The sequence below is a fragment of the Cydia strobilella genome, chromosome Z, assembly GCF_947568885.1.
Source record: "Cydia strobilella chromosome Z, ilCydStro3.1, whole genome shotgun sequence".
Lineage (NCBI taxonomy): Eukaryota > Metazoa > Arthropoda > Insecta > Lepidoptera > Tortricidae > Cydia > Cydia strobilella.
Genome location: NC_086068.1, coordinates 7922217 through 7942162, shown reverse-complemented (window position 1 = coordinate 7942162; position 19946 = coordinate 7922217). Strand labels below are relative to the sequence as shown.

General features: G+C 37.5%; 1 protein-coding gene across 3 annotated transcripts in view; it reads left to right on the top strand.

Moving 5' to 3' along the window:
• LOC134754196 (discoidin domain-containing receptor 2-like) overlaps positions 1-19946 on the top strand; it is a 102614-nt gene that overhangs the window by 31301 nt on the left and 51367 nt on the right. For all 3 annotated transcript variants that reach the window (XM_063690342.1, XM_063690339.1, XM_063690341.1), the window contains exon 3: positions 17784-17889. In XM_063690342.1, coding sequence (XP_063546412.1) covers positions 17784-17889 — 106 coding nt within the window. The remainder of the gene's footprint in view (positions 1-17783; positions 17890-19946) is intronic.

Genomic DNA, 19946 nt, shown 5'->3' with positions numbered 1-19946 from the left:
CAGCGGCTTCACAGGCAGGGTCACTACCCACTAGGTCAGACCGGTCGTCAAACACTATTTTTAATGAATGCGAATGATAGACGTAAGTACTTGCCATGATGCTTGCTTTAGTATTTTGGGACAGGGGGCCTAGCCAAGATTACAATCGTTGATAGATAACGCCAATGGAAACTAATAATGTATCGAAATAATCACATGTCTTTTCGTAGTATTCGTCATTCCAATACATTTTCGTTTGGCGATTGTCTAGGCCCCCAGAGCTCGGTCGACCAGATATTGTACAATCATATAAACCATGTTTGTTAATAATAATGGAGCCGTTATTTGATTACGAAAGTTTCAGTTCGTACCCAAGTTTTCAGATCAAAAGCGTAAATTGAAACTAGAAATAACATTGAAACTGTAGATCTCATACTTCCAACTAAGCAAATATTGGACCCGACTCCATGGTTGCTGACATACAATATGCTCAATCGAGTTATTTCGAGCGTCTTTGATTCCAACATTTCCAGGCAATAGGTATGCAATAACCGAAACATCTCGAACTACCACAACTTGCCCGACCAATCGACCTGCACAACATTCCTCCAATCGATAATCGAATAAGTTACTACAAAATTAAACATAATTGCTCAAATTACAATTATACGCCAGCGGTCATTATCTGCCCTCGTGTCACATAAACTATAATAACCTCTATTGCCACGGGTATTAAAGTCGCGAATTTACGATGTATTATGCTTTTCGTGAGCTCTTTGACCTGCTTTATCGATTTTTCAACATTCAACATGTAATTACCTACCACCCTATATTAACAGTCACATCTGGACATCGAATAGTTAGAAAAGTAATTAAGGTTAAGCCACGCCGTTATCGCCGCCGAAATAATATGGCCGCACATATTTGTCGTGAAAGCCACTGAGCCTGAAAAATGGAGAAGGGGAAAACAATATGCTAACGACTTCTTGTACAATGAAAGTAATTAAAATAATAGTTCCAACGGTATCACGCAAAGTGGTTTAGTTCGAGAAAAAAATTGGTTGGTTGACTTGGTTGTAATGGGAAGAACCGGCACCACCACCAGTATCTAGGTAACGTCGTCGTCCGCTCCGGCGATACCCTTATATTTATATGTGGCAAAGCCAATATTGTAAGCGGTTTAAGTTGACACTCAATCGTTTTATGTAAAAAAGAATATGTATGCCTTTCGTGGATGGATATGAATGAGTAGCGAGTCGCCACCGCTGTTTATTATTCATTAGACGACTACATGTCACGCAAGAGTATAAGCACGCACAAGCTCTGAGCTTCTGAAACTTTCCCCACTCGACATTTATTTTTCGCTCACACAAATTACTTAAATGTTGCTTTACTCTAGTACGGTTTCCCTAATAAAGAATTAGGCGGTAAATTTGGTCGTAAAATAATTATATTTCAATCGCTGAGACGTCAGAAGCATGCGCACTTGCGAACCGCTGTTAGCGGAACGGTTGCGTAAACGGGGATCGTTTATTCGTCTTTATTAATATTCAAAACTGGCTTTATGACGTTTGCAATTTGTTTTCGAGCGCTGAGCAACAAGAGACTCTGCTTGAGTTAACGAGACACGCAACAAGCGAATTCTATTTGCATTTTGACCTATAGACGATTGTCTTTTGTTCGTTTGAGGGGTACAAGGTACAAGGCAAAAGGGCCACAATGGAGTCTTCCTCGGCTAGAAAAATGAAGACATTTTGTCATTTTGTAATGCGACGGCGACCGGAAAATGCTTCCAGCGTAGACAGTCTGAGAAGCCATTGTACGATTGTACGCTTGATTGATTACTTTATTAGCTTCCAGAGCCAGGCGAGGCTCAACAAAACGATCAAGCACACAACTCGTTATATGGGAATATTGTATCCCTCGACTACGTATGCACTAGTTTGGTCGATTCCGGCGTCCGGCGTGCTCCGTAATGTTTATTGTGGCGCGCACGTCGTTAGCGGCGCATTGAATAGTAACCCACAACGAGCCTTTGAGCTATTATAAATATGTAATTCGCATACCCATTATGCCACTACGCCATTCTTAAGTTAAAACTACATAAATAAACCCTCATTAAGAATGTAGCATCGCACGAACGCAAGAAAGGTGTTAGGGGGAGGGCACGCGTTCTCTCTTGTTGTTTGGGAGTTCCGTTTGTGTTGTGATAGCGGGAGTGATAATTGTATGATATTTCACGCCTTATGCTCCCATTTGTATTTGTAATAGCTTCGTGCGGTTGTGCAACAGTTTTAAATTAAATTTTCGTCTATAGGCGTGCATCGCGCCGTACTTGAATGGAATGATGGATCGCCATTGTACATTAAGGCCGGGTCAAATAACGAGCGTTCAGCGTGCTCAGCGCTCAAGTCATAAATTAACTTTTTATTACACTAAATTTAGCTTAGCATTCGTAGCGTTTGCAACAAAGTTTCGAGTTTTAACAGCCTTAAACAACAATAGCCAGATGCTTTCAATAAATCCGTCGCGCTTAGAGCCCTTTGCGTTAAAGTTGAACAGTCTAATAAATAAATGTAAATATGTACGATTCATATTATTATGTTCTTGTACTAAAATGATGTAGCATACTCGTTTTGGTTTATATAATCCTTAAAGCCACGGCGGCGCGCGATTCCACCTGCGACCTTATAACGAGCTTTGTGGGTTCAAAGCAAGGCTCGTCGAAATAAGTAAACTATGCGGTAGCACCCCACAGGCACCGAGGTGCCTCTCTCTCCCCGCGTATCTCGCATCTCCCCTTTCGATTTGTTTACCGTGACACGCAAAAAACGAGTTTATTCATATTCCACTGACAGATGATATACTTTATTGTTCGTTCATCTAATTTTAAATATTAAAATATTGGTGCCCTTAAAACTACACCATTGAAAGTTGTATTAGAAATTCATTAAATCTTGAGTGTTCTTACGACGCAGCTATGTTTATAGTTGTGTTTGTTTGTTGTAAGATATTTAGTTGGCGACTAAAAACATACGTATTAAAATTTGAAGTCTGATGTATCAAAAGTTGAAAGTAATAGGTATCTTGTTTGTCCTAATTCTCAGGAGCGAAAGTTACTCTAGCTCTCATAAAGAAACCGACACATCCTTTAGGGTCTATCTAACCCTTATCTTGTTGCGGCGGTGTTATATTTCATGGATCATAATAAACGCGGGGTATTTCTCAATTGGGGCTGGGAACGACTATTTGTGTCCCTTGAGTACGTATGCTAAAAAATTGAAAGAGAATAAGGGATAGGTACATGTTGATTCACGAAAGCTGGCATCGAATGCAGTGAACGAAAATGTAATTGCATGAGTGACACCTGTATCGGTATACAGTCAGATCCATCATTTTACTTATTGGTTAATGTGATAGGTACACATATAGATATTTTCATTCACTCATTCATTCCATTCGTGCCAGCCCTTGTGAATCGACCTTATGTACTTACATCATTACATCGATTGTTTTGGTAGCGTACTAATATTATAACTATTGTCTGGACAAAAATGATCAGTAGAAAAAGGCGCCTTCTTCATAATAATTAGTAGTCTTAAATTGTCAAATTTTCTGCCTTATTCTATTGACAAAAGTTGGCTAACCAGACTAACTTAACATTGTGGCGTGGTTAGTGCGCTAATCTTACTTTTATCACTGGCGTCTTACATATCAGAAATAATTTGGCTTACTTTTTCAAATTGTCGCAAAATAGGTATGCCAGTGAGAATCGAGTTTTATGAAAACCACGTCACTGAAGGTTAAGTTATAAATAATATTATGTTAGAATTGCTTACAGTCGTGAACACATTATGTAAGTGTTCGCTACCGCTCATGTCTTGACGATGACATTCCTATCTGAGACAGTCAGAAGTTATCAAACCGTGGCAGCTAATTAAATGACACGACATAACGTACATATAAGGATTGTATCGTTTGTACTATAAATACAACTTAGCCGTTTTTTTGGTATTACATTTTTATTTGAAAATTACACAAAATTACATTTGTGCTTAAATAAGGTACACATTCCGTCCTGGAAGCTCTACGTAAAGCATATGGTTTAGACAAAATTTACTCAATTCTCCCGAGTAACAATGACGATTTCGGCCAAATACTACAAGAAAATTTACGTTTTGCGAACAAAACGATATTACACAAAAAATCGTACTATGCAAACCGCAATTGCATATGATTCGTAAAGCGAAACATCTGGGCATTATAGTCTAATCCAGCGGTCGACAACCTTTTAGCAGCCAAGGGCCACATAATAGTTAACGAAATTGACGCGGGCCGCACTTTGTTAATATTTATGACTTGGTCAGGTATTGTCGTTTTTCAATATTACATGAAAAATAGTCAGGGAGGCTCGCGGGCCGTAAGTGAGAGGTTCACGGGCCGCCTGTTGCCGACGCTGGTCTGATCATTTCTTTTAGTTAGAAAAAAAAAGTTTGGGTCTGTGCACGGCGGCCTTTTAGAGAATATGGTATGTTACGACAACTCCGACTTTGACATCCAATATAACTATGTTACCATGGAGCGTTTCTATCGACCCGCTCTAGCGCTAGGCTTTGGTTTTTAGCTGATTATTTTAGCTGTCTCCCTCATTTCGCTTGCATCAGAAATTTAAAGAAATCCAAAACGTGGGGTGAAAAATCGGTTTTATGTAAAAAATAAAATTCACCGCATTTATTCCGTAGCAATCATGAAGAGGAAACTTAGATAACATGTTATGGCAGCATATTAACCTTTTGTTTTTTTAAATCGTTCCAAGGAGTCAGTGAAATAGTCTCAAATTAAGCTCGATAGGCTTGTCCGAGATGTATTTGCTAGACGATATTGAAATGAAAGTAGCGTAAAGCAAATAAAATAAAAGTTAAAACCTTCTTATATCAGATATGGCTAAAAACTACCGTTAGCGCAAACCCTTAGAACATAGTAATACAAAACAATGCACATATGAACAGTTAGACCAGGTTTTATCTGTATTTATAATAATCGACCCTCCGAGTCCTTAGTACGACACATAACACATATGACTGTTGTGTAGCGTTTGTTTGTCAGCGTACCTACCGCGCGGGAACCTTTCCCTAATTGACTAATAAGCCCTCGCGGGACGCCGGGCCCTGTTGAGAAATTTGCGTGTCAACTTGTAGCTTACATTAATTTGCTTTGCATTACAATAACATCTTGTGCTTATGCGAATTTTATGCGAATTGCGCAGCGCTACGTTACTGCATGCATTAACATTTAACAATGATCAACGGATGCCCTTATTCATAAATCTCCGACTATCTTATTTTAATCAATTTGACATTCATATTCGATTAACTTTATATAGTTAAATATATTTTGATATTTGTACTTCTTACAGACAATAACTATTCTAGATAACAGCAGCATACTAAGTTTTATGAGTAAGGGCGACAACATTTAACTCGAAATCGTTTTGGGTGTATGGCGAAGTATTGATACATACTTAGTAAAGTAACATGTACTCGTATTGTTCATTGGTCAATGCTTTAAACATTGAAGGTTGTTTCGGTTATGGGGTAAAGGCGTACATGTTCGTAGCTTAGCGATTACTGCGCAACGATCACGTATTAGGGCAATATAAAATGCTCCATTGAAACTATAATTTTATATTCACACACATGATTTGATCGATCACGGTTTTGTTTTCTTTGCTAAAGGAAAGGAGTAATATAGTACATTGTGCAACATGGGGCGTAAGTTAACTCGAGTCTATAAATCGCTCCGGCAAGCCGTCGCGATTTAACTATACTCTCGTTTGATATATTATTATGCCCCGAGTTACACACAATGTTTTTCATCACACTTGCAATACAAAAATGAAGTATAAAGACAAAAAACCGTTAATTATAATAATAGAAGCTTCATAACTCCCTAGGGAAAACGCTTTTTCTATAGTTCCCGCTAAGCCTGCGTGCAATTCCACATTTACTGAGCGAGTGTGATGAAAAAGGAGTTAAATAGAACCAAAAGCTCTTGCATTGGTGAAATGTGAGAATGGATTTACAAGTAATATTTTGCGATGGTGTGGTGGGATATCTCGTTAAAACGTATTCAAGCAAACGCACATTCGTAAACTACCCTGGACATCTTCCTTACCCGCGTCTGGATCCTAAGCTGCATCCTTTGTCTTTTGAAAGAGTGCTCCAGCACATCCGACTTAACAAGCATAATATAAAAATTCAGCATTTTCCGGTAGCGGCCGCTCTGAATTTTCCTAAATAACGAATGTGCTCGCCCGCTTTGCCTAGAATTCCCCGCAGAAACCTTTATTAATAAATTTATACGCACTGAGTGCCCGGGTCACTCGTATCTAAAATTAATATTTGAATTCAATGGGCCTACAATCCAAAGGGTTGCCAAATAAGGGCAAGTAGGGTGAGGTGCCAATGCCAATGCTCGAACCGACGACTAAATACTAGTTTCGAGAAACTGGTTGTTATTTTATATGATGGCGCTTAATAATTGTAAGTAATTATACCTTATTGTAATATAAAATATATGCTTTGAATGCTGTACAAACAGCAACACTCGTAACTGTACATCGGTGGGCCTTATTACAAAACGCACAAGGTCCAACGATGTACAGTTAACAGTGTGGATGGTACTTTTATTCTGCCTCAACGGTCGGCCGGTCGATCATTCTATAGTTATTTCTAGCACATGAAAAAAGCAACGCATTGTTTGCCTTACGTTTTAAGGATTATCTTGTATTAACTGGTATAAATGATACCGGGATAATTGTACCTGATGCTTCTTGATATTTCTTGGCTAGTTTTTTCTACATAAATATGTCACTTCAAATTATCCGTCTCGTTCAATAACTACTCTGTCCCACGGTTTTTGCTTATCAAAACACTGAATTTAGTTGAGATGCAGGATGCAATTAATGGAAATCAGTTGGAACTTTACGCCGCGAAAGCTGGCCAAACGCAAATAATGAATACCTAATAGCGAATGCCTTTAGAGAAAAAGGTATCGTGAATAATATTTATCTCTTACATACAAATATTTGCGAATAAACTGTAAATAGGCAAAGTAATCTACTTTATTTTAACCTGTTCAATTTGCCAGTGCATGCATGATTGAAGATGTGACGCTTAACGATTGCTTAATATATGGTTTCTAGCTCTGAGGACCTTTGTCATAAATTGGTGACATGCTTTCTGGCCTAAACTGATACTTAGGATGTATATATAAATTAGGCTTTAAAGTTGTGTGTCATTATGAAGTTCCAAAGCAGATAGAACTTTTTGCTGAGCACGACAGCAGTGGGTGACTGTGCGCTCTACCCTTCTTAATTAAATGAGCAAACATCGGGCTAGCTATGTAAATAAGTTCTGTCCCACGCATTTTAAGAAAGGATTGGAACTCCGTCTGCGAGCGAATATATTTTCAAACGTATTTTCTCACGAATGACTTAGTTTCTCTTGGCTCAGCGAATTTTTGTTCGTGGTGAATATCTATGAAGTCTTAACAATTCTGAAAAGTATTTACCTACGTATTAAAATAAAAACATAATTTCATACGTTAACATATATAGCAGCTGTGAGCTATACAGTCTCACATAACCACAAATAGCAAGTGAATTTTCATGTACTTTTTGATCAGTACGACGTAAATAGAGTAAATACTTATGAAATAATTTGCTTTTCACCTCCGCAGCTCGAACAAGCCTACTTTCTTGCGAAAAAACAGTGACGAAAGTGCGACTTTCGTCACTCCCTGGAGTGAATTGATATTTCTAGAAGCTTTCGTCATAATGATGATGCCTTTCATTCATGAATGAATGTAAATAAAGGTGGTTAACTTTACTTGATGTTGAATTTTTTTTAATCTTTAATATGTTCTCACTACTGAGGTGAAAAGTTGTATGTGTCACACGAGAGCAGTTATTTTACATCTCGTGTTTTGAGTCCCTCGCTACGCTCAATATTCTAACTTAGAATCTTTCGCTTACTCGGGACTCAAAATCAACACTCGCAAGAAAAAACAACTTTCCTCTTGTTGCACAAATAACTATTGAATACCTACGTAATGAATGTAACGATCCTCACCTGATATGGGCTGATGAAACTTCCGTACCTAATATAATCATGTTTACGCATCCGCAAACAAACGTTAGAAAATTTCAATTTACACCGCTTCAGTGATCGCACCCTTGAAAAATCAATAGATATTTATCTGCTAACCCAAACAGTAACAGTGAACATTAATATCAATCCTCACCGGGCGGCGGGCTACTCGAAATTTGAAAATACGGTCGCGTCGTCTCTTTCACTTAACTTTTCCGTCGCTGGGGAGAGAGAGGAACGGCGCGGAGGACACGGTGTGAAGCCCCCGACACTCACACACCTAAATATTTACTTGTGTGCGTGTTGTTGACGCCCTAATCATAATTAATAATTAGCGTGCTCATTCGAGAACGCTAAATATGGACCCGTTTCGTTTCCGCTCGGAGAATGTTAACCTTTTGCCCACATCTATCTGATTTTAGTCTGTAGGTGTACAACATTTTTGTAAGCTATAGCTAGACTTCCACTCGATCCGGCGTTGACTACGGCACATTGTACATCTTCGTGCCTCAAATATTTACCAACTACATTTTATTATGTGGCCCAAAAATACGTTGGTGGGCCAAAAATACGTTGACTTTTTTTACTGCGGCATAACATAATGATGATAATTTTAACAAAATGTTTGCGTTTGTGTATCAAAGCTAAACGAGTATTTTGAAGATATGTAATACGTTTTATTTTACTTAAATGATTGTAACTCCACTTCCATTTTATTAAAAGACGTGTAAGTAAGAAAAAGATTCCATATAAAATTGTTTGTCAACGTATTTTTGGTTCAGTCTGTGTCTGTACTGTAAGAGACAGGAATCACACTCACTTTGAAATTCTCGCCCTCGCCCTATTAAGTACATTGTTTTAATATACCTTATTACCTATTAAACATTTGGGAAAATACGATGCTATTTCTAAGTTAATTTTAAATATTTTTCGTTGGCGAATGTCACAGTGTAACAACAAAAAACGGTCCACATGTCCAACACCCGACACTGTCCAGCGACATCACAAATGCTGTAGTAATAAAGCGTCTAAAGTACACATTGCGTCAGGATTTTCCCACACCGTATATCACGCTGTTATGTCTACACTACATCATTACGCTATTAGCCCTTTTCCTCTTCAACACTAAAACTTAATAAACACTAATGAACTGTCACATTATGCACTCCTAGGTAACTTCGCGTAATTCTCTTGGGCACCTATAAATTGTACCATGTGTCATGATGCCCCAGGTCTCGCATAACATTTACTAAAACCTCATTTCTAATACACTTACCTACAAACAGCATGCTATTATTCAGAGATGTTTCCTTACAAGATTTTGATTTTAGGCAATTTCGTAGAAATTAAATATTTACCCTGATATACGGTTGAAGAAGCATTTTTATGTTCACATTTGTCTGCTTTCAAATTCTTTCATATTACATATTTTTATGAAGTTTTTATTTCTGATTGCTCGTTGTTACGATTATTATGATACTTGTACGTAAAAAGACCAAAAGCGAATAGTAGTCGCAAGGGTTATCGTTATCGATTATCGTTTTACTTTTACCATTGATTGAGCGGACATCATTGCCGACACACGTAAAACGAAAATTCATTTATATTATGCTGAAATAATTGTGGTTCAAAATCTAATGTTATGTGTCAAACGCTAAAGGTTTGGCAACCACGAAGAGAAACGTCTGATATTAGCTCTAAAACACAACATTAACCGTCCAGTACAAATTTGCATAGAAAAAAGCCTAAACCTTGGCAGTACTAGTACTTTTTAGATTGACAATAATAGCCTTTCACGCTCTGAATACGCTAAAAAGGGCGCCCGTCCACCGACGAATGGAGAAGGTTGAAAACGTACGACAATGCTAATTAAAATTGCGGCACGCGATTGACGTCCAGGAATGTTATTCCAGTAGCTTATTGAGTGCAAGTGAAACAAATAACACCGGTTTAATCCTTTGTAAGGCAGAGGGAACATATTTCCTACTTGATCTTGAACTTTATTTTAAAGCCATAGGGTTCAATTTAGCATAATTTCTGAACCCTTATGCCTTATAAAGGGTTAAGCAAGCTTTTATAGATACGTACGGTCGTTACGAGTCTCAAAGCCACACTTAAAATGGTTATCTCGAACGTTCGGCTTGCGTGCATTTGGGAAGCACCCTCTATTTGCCCCCAACGCTGAAGTGCAAGGCAGGAAAGAGCTTACTAATGGCTAAAAGCCAGACGGGATGGTAACATTGAATTATAAAGATGCCACTCACAGCTCACATAGTCAAGCACGAAACAAAGCCTTCCTCTGCTAATAATGCATGGCAGATGATCCGATTATACAACCCAATGTCCATGACAGTTTACCATCGAAACGGAACTTCACTACGCTACCCAAATTTTCATTTTCATTGCGTAGCCGTTGCGTTACTAGCACAATCGGAATAACACAAACTGCGAAATCTCTTGGATAGTGATGAAATTTGGTATATACAGTACCGGCCAATAATATATCGCCTTTGAGTGTTTTTGTATGAGGTTATATGTATAGAGTAAACAATATAGGTTAGTTTGTAGATTGCATATTTTACTAGTCATTTTATACAAATATATGATGAATACTACAATGAAATACTGTGAATTACAATAGGATACTCAGCATATTACTAAAAAACCTCTATTAAAAAAATGAAGTTAACAATACATTTAAAAAAAAGCTTCTATGAAAAACCATTACATGAGACCAATTTTTCTCATCGTCCGTACAAAGGAATACTACTAGACTACCTAAAACAGTAAGGTGGAAGTCACTCACAAATATAAAAAAAAAAGTTATACCGTAACGTAAAAACATGAAGGTGATATATTATTGGCCGGTACTGTATGTTAATAGGTCCCTTTTTCATGTCCACACCATTTGACATTTGGGGACCTCGAGGAACCGCAGCCATCTTGGAAAATGTGTGCCATCTATCGACACACGATTTAGTTTTAATCGTGTGTCGATAGATAGCAGTGAATTTACTGTGGCTACAAAATTTACTATGACAGTACCGCTCTATCCTATTATATCCTCTTTGACCGAAATTCAAGTTGGATATTCAGATGGCTGGCGGCTTTACCCGGGCCGCTTCGTGCCGTTCGAATCAAAGCATAGTTTCCTTTGCCACTGGTATTATTACTTGAAAGCTTGTTGTCTACCTATTACGGTTACATTGCGAAAAGCGACTTGTGTTCAATATAGTGCATACCTACTCTAGTTTATTGGGTGGACACGGATTTTGATGCAGTAGATCGATGCCACTGGTAGAGTGGTAGCACTTTAACAAGTACATCTGTGTACCCATTACTTTTCAGCAATAGCAAGGGGGCAAAGATATATATTACTAACGAAAATACTTTATATTACAAAGTGACCGCGGGCAGTCCGTAGCTGAAAAGATGTCCAGGGAAAGAATAAATAATAGGGAAATAAAGAAAAGGAATCCTTTTATACTATTTCATGCTAGTAGTACTGAAATATAGAAAATGAATACCAATGTTTAAAACGTGCCTTCTTTTATAACTTATGTAACAATCTAGTAATGTGTTTTGATATACTATTGAATATAAATACATTTATTTATACTTATTATGATATTAATAAATATAATTGGAAAATGTGGTTTCTTAAACCTAGGTTCTCTTAATTGATTTAACAATAAAGTAGTACTCAGATCATTTTAGACAACTCGCCCGCTTGACTACTTCTGCTCTGCTGCTGACGGTATACTCCTCAGAAACGTGCCTTCTTGTGTTCTTTAGCTTTGTTAGATTTAAAATATATCACTACTTATCACTTATCACTCGTCGAAGGCACCCTTTGTTACTAAATTCAAGGATGTATGTACCTATAATTAAATATCGTGTTTATTTAAATAATTACTTAAAGCATAGTCTAGTCATGCAAGCACGTAAAGCATGTCGATTAATTTGACAGCCCAGGCCATCGCTATACATATGTAGGGGTCAGCGACATATAGTCCCCAGCTCCCGTGCGTCGTGCGTCCCATCGCGTTAATGATTTACCCTCCTACCTACATGAGCTGCGCTGAAATGTCATCAAAGTTCCCGTGCCCCGGGTAAATTGTTTATGGAATAGGGTGAACTCGGACAATTTTGTGGAACCATGTCTTAGAGCATCTGTGCATGTGTCCGGCATCGAGTTTACCTTTCGTGACGAAAAGTAAAAATAAGAGCTAATTTGGAACAGTTCGTAAATTTGTCGTTGTGTTTTTGTAGGTTTCGTCAAATTGTTGTTTGGAAATTACGTAGGTCCATAAATTTTCTTTAGCAACAATTTTTGCTGTCAATTTCTAATGTACAACATGTCGGTGAAAATCGATTGTTTAATATCACTAATTTAAGCTTCACTAAATTAGAGAATCCCGGGTATGAATTTGTATGGCGATTATCGGGAGCATATCCTACTCAGAATAATTGTATTTATGTAATAAATAATTAACCTGTTAATTGTATTTATTATTTAGGTATTGTGAATCTAGCAAAACAAATTACATTACAAAAAAATCCTTCAAAACTGTTTTAACACTGACTGGATATCCATAATAATACCTGTCCAGAAACGCCTGAACTGAATTGTGTATAAAATAATAGGACTGTTTCTGCCTACACTTTCTACCACGAATTGTGTATCACGCAATTATTGATTCTGTCAAGTTATGTTCGAATGTATGGGGAAGACAAACAAATTATAGCCAGCATGAAATGAATGTGGTATGATACCTACCTTTGGGTATGGTGGTTTACGCACACTAGCGTCCCCTCCCCGCCCCCTGACGCAACAAAGTCCTGACGAAGTTGACAGTTTTTTTTTCGAGAAAAGTATTAGTGTCATGGTAAGAAATAATTCTTAATAAATTTCAAACAAAAAAGGTTATACCTATCGAACTTTTTGGTAAGACCACAGAGGATATAATAGGATAGAGCGGCACTGTCATAGTAAATTTTGTAACCACAGGAAATTCACTGCCATCTATCGACACACGATTAAAACTAAAAATGAAGATGTATAAAAATACGATAAAATTTATTTATTATGGATAAATGATTTTTTTTATTTCCATTAATTATTTTTATATGATTTTGACCCATGTTCTTTCACTGATATGCGTTAAAATTGTTAAATAACAAACGAAACCGTCGACGCCATCTATCCGACAGTAGACCAAAGGTAGTGGCGCCAAGAAAATTTGGTTCTCGATAAAGTTATATAACAAAAATGTAATCTGATAATGGTCAAGTACAGAATATGTGTAATACAAATTTACCATTTTTAGCAATCCAAACTTTACGAAATTTACAAATAAGAGCGACAAAATCAGTGCTTTACGCGCGTTTACCTAAGCGTCCATCAGAAAAAAAATCATTACTAATTTAGTGTCTGTTTTCAAAAAAATTATCCGATAAAAGGCAAGGTAAGAAGACGTGCTAATAGAAACCAGTACTTGTTATTTCAATTATGTAACAAAAGGTGTACAATTTCACCGACTAATTCTATCAATTTTACATTTTTGCGACTAAAATCGACACCGGCCTCTTAAGAGGCCTTTATAGGCCTTTAGAGGTTCAGAAATTAAAGTTCAAAATCAAGTGGGAAATATATTCCCTGCCTTACAAAGGGTTAGAGAATGTTGGTGCGTACTTATTTATCAAGTATGTATCAAGAAAGTTTAGAGAGTGTATAACATGTTGAAATCGTTTAATGTATAAGTTGTCAAGGTGATTGTGGTTGACAGACGCCTTAAAAATATCTTGATATTTATTTAGCATTCGTATTTTTCCGCTTCTCAGAAGAAGCCTGATATTGCTGAAGTTTCTAATAACTAGGATATACCTGTTCAACAAGCCTTTGACTAACAAACTTGTACTAATTATGTTTAATTTCGAATCCCGGCTTTTGAAATAGCACCCATAAAAATATGAACTTTAGAAGTTCTTGTTTTTCTTTCCTTGACTTTTATAAGATTGAATTGAAATGTTTCTTTATGTAATCGAAAGATTTTATAACTCAAACAAGATTGTATGGTTTTTGAAAAATCGATAAGTTTAATATTTAGACATAAGTGGTGCTTAGGGTACTTGCACCATCCCACTAACCCAGGGTTAAGCGTTTAAACCGTTAACCTAGTTTCAAATTGTACTGGTAACCATGGTAACTCCAGGTTTAACTGGCTAACCCCCGGTTAGTGGAATGGTGCTAGTGGCGCTTAGAGTCTAAAGTCAAAATTTAGGCCACAGTCATTTAATTCATACCTTTAGTTGCAAGAATGAATTTTTGTAGTGCTATGATCTATTTGTATATTGGTATTGTTTATAAATTTATAAATACTTACATACCTGAATAACAAACAAATTAACTCGATACAGGTTTTTTATGCGATTTTGACTACGGAACCGAAAAAATGCTGAATTTACAGCCATTGCCGACCGTCCGCCCCTCGTCCAGGGCAACCATTCCACCGCGCTAAATGGTTACGACGTAACTTGATTACGCACTCTTACTATCATTAGATGGAGGAGCTTGATGTGATAGCATTTTATCTAACTAATGACCGTCCGCACATGGTTGCAGAAGGACTTACCTATATGGTGGCCTTAAATACTCCCTACTCTGAACTCTAATGCCCGCCCGTAACCCCTTTCCCATTGTAGCTGGGGAGCCGGCGATGCTAAATGTGTAGTTACCCTAACGTCGTAGAGATCTATTGGAATCGAAAGATTAGATGATAAGAAGAAGAAAAGAAAAGGTTAAATAAAGTTTTTTTTTCAGCTTTTATAACGTCCACAATTTTTTTTAAATTTCGGGTGGTTGGTGGAGGGTTAAAAAAATCCAATTTAATGCTATAATTTTTCTATAACTTAATATGACACTTATTTGTACGCATTTCCTTAATCTGACGCGCGATTTTCACATTGTAACCGTCAGATTAAGGAAATTCGTACAAATAATCATCAGATTTAGTAATAACACAATTATAGCATTTATTTGGAATAAAATGACAAAATCTACAATCTGCTTAACGATCTTTTGAACCCCCCACCAAACAACTGCTCAACATAGACGGCTAAAAGTGGTAAAGGTAGACTCCACGGGGTAGCAAGATATTACTCATATCTTAATCTGACGCGTTCGAGTTACTACAAAAATCCCCTCTTGGGCTCCCCGACCATTACCAGCCTTTATCCTTTATGAAATATTCTGATGCTGAGACTGACGGCGCCTATTAATACTACATATATTTAAGCTTTATTGCAAAATGGCACGACACATTAATAATAAAGTAGTTCTGTTAGTAATTATACGTTGAACAACGCGGCAGCGCAGTCTACTAAAAATATCGATCGACGCTGTTCGACAAAAAATCCAACGATGCTTTTCACTCCGCTGTCGGGCTTTTAGCAACGCCTCAAGGCCATGAGGCCTAGAGAGCTGAAGTTTTGCAGACAGGTAAAACTTTCCCGGAGCGCTTTAAGGAGCATACCTTAGCTTAGCACAGGGAATACCTACCGCGGCACACATTTATATTTTGCCTACTCTCATAAAATTACTTACGAAAACTATTTTTGACTGAAATTTAAGCTGATCATTCAGCGAGCCCGAGAGAGACTACAAAATGGAACTCTGAAGAGTGGTTTACCTCGCCAAGTTAATTTATTCGCGTTCTATCGCTCAGCGAAGTCTGGGCATTGTTGGGGAAACTCCCTGTCTCGAATAGTGTATTAACAATTTAGCCGTTCGAAGCTCGTCTAGCGAGAGAATACTAAGTGACTTTTTCTGGAATAACACCTCCTTACTTACCTGAGGTTGGAATGTGTTTAGGTCATTCATAGGAAATAATATTGCTTTCCTGGGACTCGTGGGGACGCGCGATTTGTGTTTTCGCATATCTCGTTAGTTAGATGTTGTTGTCTGCCCAATACTCGTAAGGGTACATAGCGAAAATATACCCTACTTTATTATCACAGGTACACACAAACCTGTGATAATTTAATAATGGCCTAGGAAGGTGTAACTGTAACGAATACTTATAGTTTTTCATACGCTGGCTTGTATGACAGTGGTTACATTCAGAATAAAGAGGGAAGCCAAATCGTTTCCGCAAGAGGTGCCAAGTACCATTTACCCTCACTATTGCAAGATTAAACATTGTTTTATCTTGGCCTTTACTAACATGTTAAGTAGGTAGCTTTAGATGATGTAGGAAAACCAGTATTACATATATTGAATATGCACTTGCATGACCTCATAATTTTCAAACTGTTCAAAACTAGCAGAGCGAGATCTAAACCAATATCGCCTTGTGCTTGTGTCATAAAAATAAATGTGTGTTTGTCATTTCTCACATTTCTGTTAACAAGAATGATTAGGTATCGCAACGTTTGTCGTTGTCGACAATATTTACACGTGTGCATTAATAATTATAATATAAAGAACACTTCATGATGGTGTTTGCCGAGGTTAAATTTGGATTCTAGCGATCCCATTTCAAAGGTGCCTTCATCATTTCGTTCCGGTGTGTTTAATCTATTTTTAACGGATTCTTTATAAGAAAGTTCTCTATTTAACGCGTTTTTGTATATGTATCTCGGTTGAATATAATTTACAAATGTAATTTTATTCGCTCTAAAACTTACAGGTGAGAAAATGAGAACAGAGATTTCTCTACACCCTTTAAATAGCTTCCTTACACCATTATCTATAAATAGCTACCTTAAAAGGATTTAAATGAAATAAGATCAAGCAGAATAAGTAGACAGGCTCAACTGCTAACTGGTTGAATATTTTTTCATGATGTAATAATAATAATAATGCTTATTTTTATTTAATATTTATTACTTATTAAAGAGATAGATAGACACATACATGTTATAACAAAGCTCCCCTGTAGTTTACAGTTAGTTTGACTGTAGAGTTAGGTATCATTCTCACTTTCGACTTTATCACATATAATATTATAGTAAAATGCTGTAACTGAAGTGTATTCTGAAATATACATGAAAATAATAATATGAATACCTAGGTAGGTATACTTGTACCCTGGATACTCCATAGGGGAACAATTCCCTCAAAGAGCATCCAAGTAATAAGTATAGTCTGTAGAATTATTTCGATAGTCGATAAAAGCACCAAATTTGAAAGTGTAGGCGCAAGAGGTCGATCTTCCATAGTAATTTTGAATTTCTCCCCTTTATACTTTCTATGACAAATTGGCATGCCGTACTATATTAATCAAATAATAAACTGAAATAGATGTCATATAATAAAGAAAAAGTGACTAAGCCCTCCAGAGGCACAGGACGGATTCGAACCGGCACCTTTAGGTTACCCCGCCACGCTTACACCCGTACCGATTTCTCGAGTATACACAATGTTATAGAAAGACTATAGGCCTCTTTGACTAATTCTCAGTGCGAGCAGCACGTGCTTGCACCTCCTATACGAATCCCCTACTACGGGATTACGATATAGCGAGAGAGACGGTGCCGCCATATATACAACTTTAAGAACAAATAAAATTATTTTGATTTGTTCCCAAAGTTCTATTAATGGAGTTTTCCGCTTAGTACAGCTTTGATAATTGAGTTGTATTTTGTTCGCAGCTCAATGCATCGCGCCCCTGGGCATGCAGAGCGGGCTCATACCGGACAAGGACCTGAGCGCCACCTCGTCGTTCAACGACGGGAACGTGGGACCACAGAATGGAAGGTAAGCAGACTCTAGCCTCTGTCACCCACCACTTTGACTGTCACCTGATAATAACTGATGCAGGAAGTAAACGTGTATTGAAGCGATCCCTACTTATCGAAACGGAAATTTACAGAAAATATACAGTGTCTGAGGGCCTACCGCCAACATCGAAAAATCGAAAACTGTTATCTGCTTCACTGTCGCTCTTGCATATTCGAGAGGCACATAAAGAAATTTGGAATTTAATTTTTCGCCGTAGGGCCTCAGGTGCAAATTTTGCCGAAGGAGCTTCAACTTTAGACAGTGTCTAAGTCCGACGATTATCGAGAAGTTGATTGAGCTAAGCGAGTTTTCGTAAATGTTAGAGAGCTGTCGTCTTTAGTGTCAACAGTCAGGGACTAACGATTATTATATCATGGATCAACGCTCTACATAATATATAGGTACAATCGTCATCAAGCGGGCGGCCTAGGTGCTAACAAATATTTATACAGGTTAGAATGCATAATTTTGCTTACCTGGCCGGCTATGATACATCTGAGAGGCAGACTTCAATCACACGTGCTCTACACCGATATTTGATGGAGCGCAGCGCAGCTGCTTCGGTAACTCAATTGGTCCTGGACATACAAACTAAGCGAACATTGTGACCATCGATATGTAGCCAGTACAAAGACAATGCATGTCGATATGTATTCACATCCTCACAGTCACCACCATTCATAGTTCGATTCGGTTAGTATTCGAGTTTCATTCGAAAGGAGGTGACTGCATGTCTAAATAATATTTACGTAAATTGCCGATCAATTAACGGCCCTAGCGACGGCACACATATATAGGTATATAACCTACGACTTTTAGACATCGCCACTTTTGGTCTCCTCATAAATAAAGCACATACATGAGACATCTATTTTTGGTTATAATTATGTCTGTTATCCAAACCTTATAGGTAGAGCACCTAGTTATATTTTAAAATTGGAACTCCACGACAAAGACTTACCCCCTTATTCATAAACGTCTACTAAAGTTGACAAACCGCTAATAATTGTTTGTCCCTTTCCGACGTATTGGTATGATGGAAAGGGACAAACGATTATTAGCGGTTTGTCAACTGTAGTAGACGTTTATGAATAAGGGGGTTAATGTTCACATGAGAACATACTAACAACAATACCCCATTCATCAACCTTATATTGTCGCAATAAGGTCTACAAATTGTCAGTTTACTGTAGAGTAGGTAGGGACTCCAGTCTTTTGAGTCTAAATTTAACCTCGACTCATATTTACGAGACTCACCGCTTAAAAATTAAGAACCTTCCGTCTCTTAAGTCAGTCGAATCATTTACATATTGCGTCTTTTTAAGCGCAACTCAATGGGACTCGAGCCTCTGAATAAAGACTGACAACAGTTTTATCTAAAAAACAGAAGATATATGCTTTCTTGTATGGTTTGTGGACCTAACTCATAAATGTTACACGAAGACAATGCTTTTTTATTATTTTTGTAAAAAAAATAGTTCTCGGAAAATGTCTCAAGTCTCTACAAAAGACTAGTCTATAACAAGTTGAAAATAACTCGAGTTTCAACTTAAGTATAAGACTGAAAAACAAAATCTAGTCTCAAAGCAGATAACTCAAAGGACTCGAGTCTTAACCAACACTAGTTTACTATGTTGGCGATGGTTCAACGGATGCCTCAGAATGAAAGGTGAGCTCGCCGTGGCCACGCCCCCAATCACGGGAGATTTACGAGGATATTTGACGAAGCGGGGCTTCCTCTGCCATTCTTCACTTAATTGGAAATATTCTACCGAAGATTCGGCCCATCTCTAGAAGTAGAGCTGCATTAACTTTCAACAAACCGACTACAAAATAGCACATGGCGGCTGTTTTCGTCAATTTACCAAACAATGATTTTAAACAGACACTAAATTTACGACTATAAACGATTTGACGTTAATCGTCCATTGAACAAAGAAATAATGTTAACGATCGCAGCGATTCGCTTACGTTCAATTTCAAAGCTAAACGTTAAGTTTCAAGTCCGATTGTCAATAGCACCTTATTGGCAT